Consider the following 11871-nt stretch of genomic DNA (forward strand, 5'->3'; position numbering starts at 1 on the left):
GAAAAATATATTTCTCTAAGCAGAATATTGATCCATGTCTGCACAGTGTTATATGTTTAGAGTTGGCGCGGCTTACAGCATTACAGTGGGGACCACAGCGATCTTTAGCAGTAAAATATAAAATTAAAAATGCATACATTGTATCAGGATCTGAAAAGTGAAGTCAGTGCAAAAGTGCCATAAACGTTGTTATTAATGATCACCAGGGAAAAAGTGCAAGCATTATTAATCAAATCAACAGCTGCCTCATCATATCTGCTTTCAACTTTAGGCATTGTTACTTCCTTATGTACTGACCCTTACCTTCCTTAATGCATTGTTAATGGATAGTACAGGGCCGCTGACATACAATTGGGGTAGTTATAGATATTATGCATTTCTGAAAGAGATATGTAGCCAATATTACACTTTTTCACTTAGCAAAAATAACTGCAAATGTGTCAGACTCCTGACTAAAAATGCACAACTTGCTAATACATGAAAATGAATATTAATATAGTAAACCAAATTAAGGCAGTTGAGCCCATTTATCTTGATAAAGTAACCTACAGCAAATTTATAACAAGACACAAGAAGTAAATGTAGGCTATTTTTCTTGTATACGCATTCTGTGTAATCTACAAACTGCACAACGATACGTATTTAATCTAACTGTAACTGTAGAAATTAATAGTATGTAAGTCAATCGGATCCTAGAAGTGGGTAGGGCTTAAATATCCCAGCGTCAGTGAACGCTCCCAAGGACATCGGCGGGTTGTCTCCCGCTCTACCCACATGACAGCCTTCCTTTCCTCTTATTGGCTGTTTTGAAAATACATCCCGTGAGCTCATTGGACTGTTTTAACCTGCTGCTGCACTCCAGTCATTTCAAAAGAGTCCGGGAGCGGTCCAGCGGCAGTTTGTTCGTGTCTGTAAAAAACGAGGCACAAACAGGTAATTTTTTATATTTGTCAGTACAAGTGAAATTAAAATTTTACATTTAAAAGACTCCTTAGCTAATGCGGAACATAACGCCCGACACAACGTGTCTTAGCAGTTAGCATGACATTCAAAAAAGGTGCCTTTGACGGCTAAACACTTTGTTAAGCTAACGTTAGTGGTCCTCTCTTGGTCGTTAATCAGAAAAGCTAATTTCACGACTGCTTAATATCTAACCAGCCTTAGTTACTAAAACGAGTGAAAGAGCGACGGGAAAACGTGCGAGCTGCTTAATGCAACAAAACTAACGTTTCAAAACGTCCCCGTTCGTATTTTGAGGTAGCCTGCTGTTCTGGCGAAAGGCCTGTCTGCATTACTGTAAGTGGGTAAATTAACGTGACATGAGTTTCCAGTTTGAATGATTTCCGTACAAGTCGTGCTCGATACGAACAGGCTTGTTGTAAGTTCATTTTTAGATAAAAGGCCGATCTAACCTAATATCGACACTCAACAAATGATTAGATGTGTGTGTAAGCTGATCGAAGTGAATGCAGGTCCTCGGAAGTTGTTTACGTTACAGCCTGTTTTTCTCTTTCTCCTTTCAGGCAATAATGGAAGACTACCTGAAAATAGAGAAAATCGGAGAAGGTTAGTTTTAACGTATGGTTCATCTAAATTATTCACATGAAGCTCTACAAATGTTGATACTTCAAAAATGTGTAATTATGTGTGTAGTCAAGTTTTCTTGTGCATCTTGTAATCTCTGTTTGCTCAACAATCTCATGGTTATAAAGTTGTTCTAGTGTAACTTTTCTTTTGACAAGAATTACTTTGGTAACAAGTAATGATGTCCAGCAATTTGGAAGCTGCCAGCACATTTCATCCAGTGCTCGTGCTTTCCCCCAGGTACATATGGGGTTGTGTATAAAGGTAAGCACAAGGCAACGGGGCAAATTGTGGCTATGAAGAAGATCCGACTGGAGAGTGAGGAGGAGGGCGTTCCCAGCACAGCTGTCAGAGAGGTTTCTCTGCTCCAGGAGCTGAAACATCCCAATGTTGTACGGTAAGCTCTCAAGTTCTTTGTTTGATCTTAAAATCCTTTTGGTTTTTATAACATGAGGTTTGAATTTTTATATGTACAATACTTCTCTATATTCTCTGTATTGTCTGGTGCCCTTTGTGCAGCATGGAGAGACATGGTGTTGGTCAAACAATAGAAACTATTGTGAAGTTTTGAACATATGCATCAAGTTCATTATATAAATGCATGTGTAGCAATAGTTGACACTGCAGGATCAACAGTTTCAGTATTGTGCAGAGTGCTGGAAGAGGTCAAGTAGTTGCTGCTCAGTCACATCTAATGAGAAAATGTACACATAAAGTATGAACTCATGTGTATTTGTGTGCGTAATCCAGACTCCTAGATGTCCTAATGCAAGAATCTCGTCTCTACCTCATCTTCGAGTTCCTGTCCATGGACCTGAAGAAATACTTGGACTCCATCCCCTCTGGCCAGTACATGGACTCTATGTTGGTCAAGGTAAGTATTACATTAATTCAGTGGTGCAATAGTTGCTTGAACTCGAAGCTTTTAAATCTGAGATGGGTTACGTTTAGGGGTGGGTTTTTATAATCGATTCTGGCGTGGATAACGTGAAATCGATTCATTAAAATCCTGAATCGATTTTTTTAATATAAATTTATTTTTCCCAAAATGCCAGAATCTCAGGTGAAAGATCACAAACTTTCAATAACCACCAAACAGCTAAGACAGTAAACGAGAGCAGGAACACGGATTCTGCACAAAGACGTAAACACACAGCGCGACCCGCGGATCAGAGTCGGTGAGATGTCGCCTTTCTCACCTAATGGCACGGTCGGGGCCGAAAGCCGACAGCTCGCTGATTCTGATGTGTCGGCGCTTTGTGTTTACGCCCTTTTTGCGCCGATTCTAAAGCTGTTAGTTTGATCTCCCTCCAAACTATATATTTTTTTCCGTTTACATACTTCTGTAAAGAAAACCTAATTTCTGCCGTTCAATACTGAACAAATGTAAACTTTTTAAAATTATGCAAAACGCTCAGCCGTGTCTCTAATAAAACCGCTGTAACGTCAGAGGTGATGTTCATGTGTTGATTAATGGTTTTCTTTCGTTTTTGATGTACTGCAGAATATTTTTATAAAATCCAGGCCAGGAAAACCACCTTCATGTTTTTCTGTGTTTTATCTTCAGCTACTTTGACACAAAGGCATCTGCTGTGATGCTCACACTTTTGATCAAGTCTTGCGTGTGTCAGCTTCTTTTTTATAGATACAAAAATATGTAAATTTACTGATCTGAATTATAATATTTCTGACTGTCAAAATTTCCCAGATTCAAATCCAATCGAATCGATTCGGGGCCTTGTGAATCAGAATCGAATTGATTCTAGAAATCAGTGACGATACCCAGCCCTAGTTACGTTATCAGATAATATATTACATAATTGATAAGCCAAATTCTTAAAGTTACAGTGTGCAAAATGAGTAGATTGCAGTCTCAACCCTCCCAATTCAGGTGCTTTCTGTTACATTTTAAGGTTTTGTGTCATTTGGCTGCTGGTCAGCTCATCTAAAGATCTGCTCGTTCTCCAACACTGTTTAGAGCTACCTTTACCAGATATTGGAGGGCATCTACTTCTGTCACTGTCGCCGAGTGCTCCATCGTGACCTGAAACCACAGAATCTGCTGATTGACAACAAGGGCGTTATCAAACTGGCAGACTTTGGTTTGGCTAGAGCCTTTGGTGTTCCTGTCAGGGTCTACACCCATGAGGTAAGGATCCTTGCTCACAGCTCCTGGGATATGCAGGCCACTGCATCTCAAACCATTTCTTTTACTTTTTCTTGTAATTTTAAAAACCAAGAAAAATCCTTACAGATTTAGACCGACTCTGTACAGGTGACCCTCTGGGGTCGACGGGCGCATCACATGACCAATCTACGATGTGTCGCTTCAAGGCACTCGTGTTGAAAGTGAGGACTTCAAACGATGTACCAGTTTTGAAACGCCGCGTAAAACCAGAGTTGTGATTTTGCGTGATGCTTTTTCTTGAATGTTATTGTCACATTTAGCACAGGAAGAAACAGTAAAAGCATAATTTATTTTTATATTTATCATTTTATTTTTTCTCTTTTATATTTCACTGCATCATTGTTGTGCATTTTATTATTTTTCGTGATGTTTTACATTGTTAAGCACGTTGTTGGAAATGTGCTGCATGAATAAACCGGTCAGGCAGCATTTGTTTGTGAGAGGGGAGAGTTTTAGAGCGACGCACAAATAAACTGCCGTCTGCTTTGTAATCGTAGTGGTTCAGAAACAGGCTGCAAGCGTTTCATACAACTGTGTTACAAAATGTTATAAAGTTACAAAAACAATTCATTAAACATGTTTATGGTTATTATAAACTGTCAGACTGAGACCATGAGTGTGAATCCAGACATGTGAGAATGACATCAAACAAGGCGGCGCGACTAGTTTGTAAATCTGACACGGTCACAAACAGCCTGGTATATCCTGCTTTGTGTTCCCAGGTTGTCACTCTTTGGTACCGGGCCCCAGAGGTCCTGCTGGGCTCACCCCGATACTCCACCCCCGTTGATGTTTGGAGCACTGGGACAATCTTTGCAGAACTTGCTACTAAGAAGCCTCTGTTTCATGGAGACTCTGAGATAGACCAGCTCTTCAGGATCTTCAGGTAGACACAGCAAAAACATCTTCATGTGTTTAGGAACAATAGAAGCTGAAGTTTAGTTGAACTGCTGATTTCAATTTGAATTGAGAACGACGGGCAAATATGAAGAACTGTTGGTGCGAGACAAGATGAGCTCAGCCTTTTGTGTGAGTGGGAGAGACGATGGGCTGAACCCGTGGATCTCATGTTTCCACGTGTGGTGTTCGTGTACTCACGAGGACTGGCTGTCCCTGCTTTGTGCCTGGCTCTTAAAGACTGCAGTCTGACTGTGCACACAACTACTGTGTCTGCTGTGGGGCAACCAACTCTGAGTGTAGCTTATCACTGTTAAAGGAAAGGCAAGAAAATCACAACAAATAAGTACCAAGTGTATATACAGTATGTACAGAGCTGATAGCATTGATTAGGGCTGAGGTCTGGTTGTCAATGACCTCAGCGTCCTGGATCTCCTGTGGGAGGACAGAAGCTTAAACACCTGGTGTCCTGAGTGTGTGCAGGTCCCCACAGTGATGGGTTTCCTCCAGGGAGGAAAAGAGGGGCCAGTAACGAGTGTTTTAGCCTCTGTTAATGACCCTTTAAGTGCCTCCCTGTGTGCTGTAGTACAGCTCAAGAACCACACAGACATGCAGTCGTCACCAGCTCCCTGTTCAGGTTCAGGTTTTAGATCCCTCAGTAAGTGGAGATGCTGATGGGTTATAGGTCAGCCTTGCTGAAGTTTTAGTCTGCACAGCATCACAGCAGCCAGTTCAGGCTGCTTATGGTCTGTCTGGGTAGTGGAACGATTGCGGCTGAATTCAGGGATGGTGGGCTGAAGGACTGGGACAGTGATGCACTGATGCTCTTAGTGAAGTGTGCACCTCGCACCATGACAGCTGAGCTGTGGCTTCCTTGAGTCTATTTACCGTGAAACATGTTCATCGTCGAGCACAGCATCACCCTCAGCTGTCACGCTGTTTCTGGTGTTGTAGTGGGTTAGGTTCTGGACTGCCTTATACATCTGCCAGGTCTCTAGCTGCGTAGATAAAAAAAGTAATTAGGTGGAACAGCAACCTCACACGTGTGATTGACATGTCACAGTTAACACATCTGTTACCTGGTATTCTTCTACATCATTACTTCATCAGGATGAAGCCTTTGAATGTAAGTGTGTGTGGTGAACAACAACACATTGTTGTTATAGCAAACATAAGTGCTACATAGCTATCTTAAACGCATAATCTGTTGTTGACTCTGTGTAGAGCCAGAGAAGTTGTGTTAGTGTTAATGTCACGTTGATGTCCTAACGTAGAGCTGACCGAGTCATTCCTACAGTTTGAGGCCGCCTGGATTGTGTGGAGAAGCAGGGATTGGTAAGATTAGGCCTGTAAGGCAGGGTTGGTGTTCACATCTCCACATTATTCTGGCAGCTATTTAAAACAACAACGACGAGTGTGTCTGTGTGTCAGATTTAAAACAGTCTGTTTTCTCTAAAGCTTCAGCTGTAGACTGTCTTTGGTGTTTTAACACTTTGTGGCTCATGGAAACAAACAAATGAACTGACCCTGGAGTCTTTGTCTTTTTTCCAGGACGCTGGGAACCCCAAACAATGATGTGTGGCCTGATGTCGAGAGTCTGCCAGACTACAAAAACACTTTTCCCAAATGGAAATCTGGCAACCTCTCGTCCATGGTGAAAAACCTGGATAAGAATGGCCTGGACCTACTGGCGGTAAGGACAAAGGCAGCACCACAGCATGCTAATTAAACCTGGAATAGAATAGAATAGCCTTTTATTCTCATTGTACAGCAAAGTGTGACCAGAGGGAAGCAGGTCAGACACCTGGTCACCTCACCTGGTTTCCTGAGGCTGGAGGTGTTTCTTTCTGTCCTCGTGACAAAGTTGTGATGGTGATATTCAACCAGGCTTTTTGAAAAGTATCTGTGTGGGTGCTTCACTATTGTTTGTTTTAACTCGACAGTCATGTAGAAATACTTGTGTCCCTCCCACGGGCCCCACGTATGATTGGTAGGAACTACTTTTTCTTCCGCCTTTCATAGTGAGATGTGAAATGCAGCTGTACTGTATCACGGCTCACGTGGGACTGAGTTGACAGTAAAGGCTGATTGTGAGTGTTTGCTCCATGTTCATGGAGAACGTGGAGCTTTATCACAGCTCTCTATACTTCAGTGTTATGAAGGGCATCATTTGAAATAAACTGCTTTTGATTTTCCAAACACATGAAGCTTTTGTACAAAGTGTCAGATTAGAATCAAAGACACTAGCTTGACTTTTACTTGGTAACAGATCAGAAAGGAAATCAGTGTCACGCATCATCGGGGCTTCAGAGGTCACCGCCATCATGGGCTGCACGTGGTCGTTAGTTTCTGCATGAACGTGAACATTTATGGAGACATCAGGTGGAAGAGCTGCTGTAAGAAACCAGGACACACGAGCACCTATGAAGCTTTACACAACGATGTGAATGCTTAATCAGTGTTCACATGAATAATGGAGCAGTCCTTAGCAGGTGACGCCACATCATTCAACTAGAACAACATGCAGGTCATTCGGTTAGACTCGATATCCATTTCCTCATCAGAGGGCTCCTCTGTGTCTGACTGGCCTTGTCGCTGGACAAGGCCAGTAATGAAAAAATTAATAAAAATGCAAATGGCCTCATGTTACAAACATATTTTATGAGGAATACCTGGAATATGAATATATTACAACTTTTTATTTTAAAGATTTTGAAGAAAAACAACACGTGGGGTCATTTTTGTGCATCTATGGGTTAAAACTTACATTTATGTTAATTAATGTACGTGCGTACACTGTGCAATGATATTTTCTCAAACTTGCTCATATTTGAATGAACGACAGGCTAATTGCAAAGGAAAAGCACACAAAGTAGCGCACTGCAACAACAATAGGTCTTTCACGTGGAACAGCGAAACGCATTTCATTACGCGGGCATTTTGTCGTATCACGGGCAAAAATATTGCCGTTAAGTGCCTTCGTAACTTACATTTTTGGTTAAATGGGGTCTTCGTAAGCCGGGGTTCCACTGTATGTTTGTCTTGTTTCTATCTTGGAGGAATTTTGACCCACATTTCTTTACAGTGTGGCCTCAGGTAACTAAGATCAGTGAGGATTTGTTATTGCACAGCGGTCCTAAGGTGATACTGCAGTACTTCTATCGTTACTGTCCTGTTGCCTCCTGTTAGCCGAGCTTCAGCTGTGAGACAGGAAGCAGCCACGTGCTGCTTTTGTTTCTGCCCCACATTCTGCTTTACCCTCAAAATTAAATCACATTAATTCAAAGAAATCAGTGATGATATTTCTTTGTATTTATTCAGTGAAGTTTGTCTTTGCCATCAGTAGCTTTTCAGTTTAAACAAAGTGAATTTCCTGATTTGAAGTGTTTGCCCTGATGATGGGGGTGTGCAGGGCTAGCAGAAGCAAATGGATGATTGTTGTTTTAGATTTCAAGTGGTTGTCGTGAATTGTGAAACAGCACGGCAGCATGCGCCGCGCTTTGCAGTCGCAGTGTGTTTGTTTTTCAGAGGTTTTCTTTTTTTGCCTTGTCTATGTCACTAAGAAACTAGTCACCAGGATCGTTTCTAGCATTAATCAGAATCAGAATACTTTATTGATCCCTGGGGGAAATTATTTTTTGTTACAGTGCTCCATTTTAAACCAACATTAAGACAAGACAGACAATACGCTAACTAAGAATAGTACAATATATACATATATATACATACATACATACATAAGTCACTCATAAATAAATAGTTGGAAAAGAAACATGTGTAGCTGTAGCAGCAAACAGTGTGTTAAGTGGATGCGTTGTACAGGGAGATGGCCACAGGCAGGAATGATTTCCTGTGTCGTTCAGTGGTGCATCATGGGTAATCTCAGTCTCTCACTGAACGAGCTCCTGTGACTGACCAACATGTCATGGAGTGGGTGGGAGGTGTTATCCAACATTGTCTTTATCTTGGACAGCATCCGCCTCTCCGACACCACCTTGAGGGAGTCCAGCTCCATCCCCACAACATTGCTGGCCTTACGGATCAGTTTATTAAGTCTGTTGGCATCTGCGACCCTCAGCCTGCTCCCCCAGCATGCAACAGCATAGAGGATCGCACTGGCCACCACAGACTCATAGAAAATCCTCAGCATTTTCTGGCAGATGTTGAAGGACCTCAGTCGCCTCAAAAAATAGAGACGACTCTGGCCCTTCCTGTAAAGTGCTGTGGTGTTTTTAGCCCAGTCCAGTTTATTGTCAATGTGTACTCCAAGGTATTTATAGTCCTCCACAATGTCAACACTGACCCCCTGGATTGAAACAGGGGTCAAGTGTTTCCTATATTATAGGTCAGCAGTGGTGACACAGCACAGTATTCCGTGTTAAAGATGTTAACCTGGAGCTGGTGCCAGTTTCCAGTCCAGGAACTCCTGCATGTTCAGGTTTAATCGTCTGTTCTGGTCTCGTCTCTGTAGAAAATGCTGACCTACAATCCCCCCAAACGGCTCTCTGCCCGTGAGGCCATGACGCACCCTTACTTTGACGACTTGGACAAATCCACCCTGCCAGCTGCCAACATCAACAAAATCTGAAGTGCATACTGACTTTGCTTATTGACACATACCATTTGTGACTCTGTAAATATGTGTATGTGTATTTGTGTGTATCTGTGTGAGGAAAAAGTGTCAATCTTTAATAAAACTGCACTTTTTTTCTTTTTTCCTGCTCAGTTATTTGGACCTAATGTCTCGTTCTTTCCAACATCATGAAACGCGGCGGTGACGGTCAGGGTGTCTTATTTAAGGTTACTGAGTTTGCTTCACGGTAACTATGACGGGAAAGACACATTTCCCCATGTTACACTAAGTACGCCGTACTCACAACACCAATTGTACTGTGAGTAATTAGAAGTACTGTGTAATGTTATGTTAATCTCTGAGAGAACAAACAATTTCTCCCTCATACATCTCGAGGGGACACTTCCTGTGGATCTTTGGGGTTTTCTAAAGAAAAGGAGACTCAAACATTGTGCTGTACTTAAGGTGACTCATGCTGTGCTGTAAGTGTTCATGTTCAACTCTGTGTTAAATAAGAGCTTTATTTGAAGTTATAGTCGATGCATACAATAATCTGCAGCACACAGGCTCATCTCTGACGAGGGAGACGAGGTGAGTTTGTATTAAACGTAAGAACTTAAACATTTAACGCTGAGCGTTTCAGTTCAGGACACGTTTGCACTCAAACACCTGCAACTCAGCTTTGTGTTCATCTTTGTAACTTCAACACTTGTCTTTCAGTTGTGGGCAAAGGTCCCCAAACTTAGACTATCTTCACAGGCTCGTCCCAGCTAATAGGACGGTCATCGAAGTCATGTCCACCTGTACCTGAACTGAAGAGTTTGCAGCTGGCTCTGTGCTACTGTCCTGCATTAAAAACATAAAGAATAGGCCGACTGTCATAGGAGAAACTTGGGCTACGTTCACTCTGCAGGTGAAAGCGCATCAAATCCGTTTTCTCTGACCCTCTGCGACCCATCTATCCCATCATGGTGTGACAGTGTGAACGGCACAAATCCCATATCTTCAAATCCGACCGGGGTCACCGTCGTATGTGGTGCTGAATCAGACACATATCTGATGTTTCAGAAAGCGGCTGCTGTTTGATGGTCATGTCGCATTAAATCCGTCTTTTACGTCACTGACACAAGACAGACGCCAATTATCGGCGCCGGAGAAGACATCACGAACGCTTCCTGACCATCCGGTGAAACTGTTGGGAAGACAACGTTGGAGAAACGTGAACATTTTCTTTGTTCTGTATAATCTGCAGCTTCTGACAGAAATCTGCAGCTATCCTTCGAAGCAGCGCTCCTCTAAAACAGCAATAAGGATCATTATTAGGTTATTTACATTATTATGTCAATAACAAAATAACTTAAAGCAAAAATTGGGAAACGTAAAGTCCAAAGTCTTTATATTAAGGCCATCAGTCAAACATACTGTTGCTCTGGGTCTAAACAGAGCGCGTGGTGTGTGACGTCTTATTTTGCGCATGCGGCCGCTTTGAGCGTTCACACTAGAGCGCGTTTGCTGTCGCATTTTATTTGTAGTGTGAACGAGCAGACAAAAAAATCTGATTTGAGCATCAAGACCTGCAGAGTGAACGTAGACTAAAATCCACCCCCGGTGACCATGAACTGGAGAATAGTTAAAAGAATGATGCTGCGTGGACCACTAGGCTGCACTCACACCCAGTGTTGAAGTGTGTTGCCGTGTTGTGTGGCACCATGTGTTCAGTTGATGTGAGGAGAGGGATAAAGCAGGAGTGAGAACTAAGAGCTCCGTGTTGTCTGTGTTTACCTCCACAATACATGTAAAATCGAACCATTCGTTATCCTTGGAGAGCCAACGAGCATTACGACTGGACAATACTGAACTCGTTTACTAGTAAGTTGTAGTAATAAGTAGCAATATCGACTACACTCACTGGGCCTCAGAGCTGCCTGAATGTTTTACAGGTTAGATCAACCGTGGTGGCATGATGATGGCACCGTGCAGTTGCTGCAGGCTGATCTACAAACATCCATGATGCAAATTTCCACTTCTGTGAACCCCCGAGGATGGTTGCATGGGAAATAACAGCTCGGTCACAGTCAGAGATATTTCAGTGACCTGTCTTGCCCATTGTGACCGTTGGTTTCAGACTCAGAGTACTTTATTAATCCCAGAGGAAATCATGGACGACCTTTGAATCTCAGGTTTCCTTGATTGTGCCTAAATGCAAGTTGATGCTGTATGATCAGATCATTAGATTGTGTTCAACATAGTTGTAGATAGAACTCACACAGTGGATTTAACACTTTATAATATTTACAGACTTACATTCGCTGTGTGTGAGGCCAGCCTCCCAGTGTGCTAATGGGCTACACTGATTGAGCATCCTTCAATTATTGACACTACTTTCAAATATATTCAGAAAAGTGAGTTAATGCAGATCTCTCGTGCGTACCAAGGACATATTGGATCTAACCTTTTCACGATAAGCCACAGAAAATTCAAGTATTTAGGCAAACAGGTCATTTTAAGGCTCTGCAATTAAGTCTAAAACTAGATTTGGACCACTGGAAGGCTTCGCCTCTTTCAACTCTATCAAGATGTTCGTACTTCCTAAATGTCTTCATCTGCTTCAAAGTACAAATGTCTTGCA

At 42.2% G+C, this 11871-nt stretch overlaps 1 protein-coding gene across 1 annotated transcript; it reads left to right on the forward strand.

Annotated features, from left to right (window-relative positions):
- Nucleotides 1-787: 787 nt before the first annotated feature.
- cdk1 (cyclin dependent kinase 1) lies at nucleotides 788-9398 on the forward strand. Its single transcript, XM_004573810.5, has 8 exons — nucleotides 788-933; nucleotides 1524-1566; nucleotides 1825-1981; nucleotides 2335-2458; nucleotides 3563-3733; nucleotides 4495-4658; nucleotides 6221-6362; nucleotides 9141-9398. The coding sequence occupies exons 2-8, from the start codon at nucleotides 1530-1532 to the stop codon at nucleotides 9255-9257; spliced, it is 912 nt and encodes a 303-aa protein (XP_004573867.1). The 5' UTR covers nucleotides 788-933; nucleotides 1524-1529; the 3' UTR covers nucleotides 9258-9398.
- The last annotated feature ends 2473 nt before the right edge of the window (nucleotides 9399-11871 follow it).

Source organism: Maylandia zebra, linkage group LG13 (assembly GCF_041146795.1).
Source record: "Maylandia zebra isolate NMK-2024a linkage group LG13, Mzebra_GT3a, whole genome shotgun sequence".
NCBI lineage: Eukaryota > Metazoa > Chordata > Actinopteri > Cichliformes > Cichlidae > Maylandia > Maylandia zebra.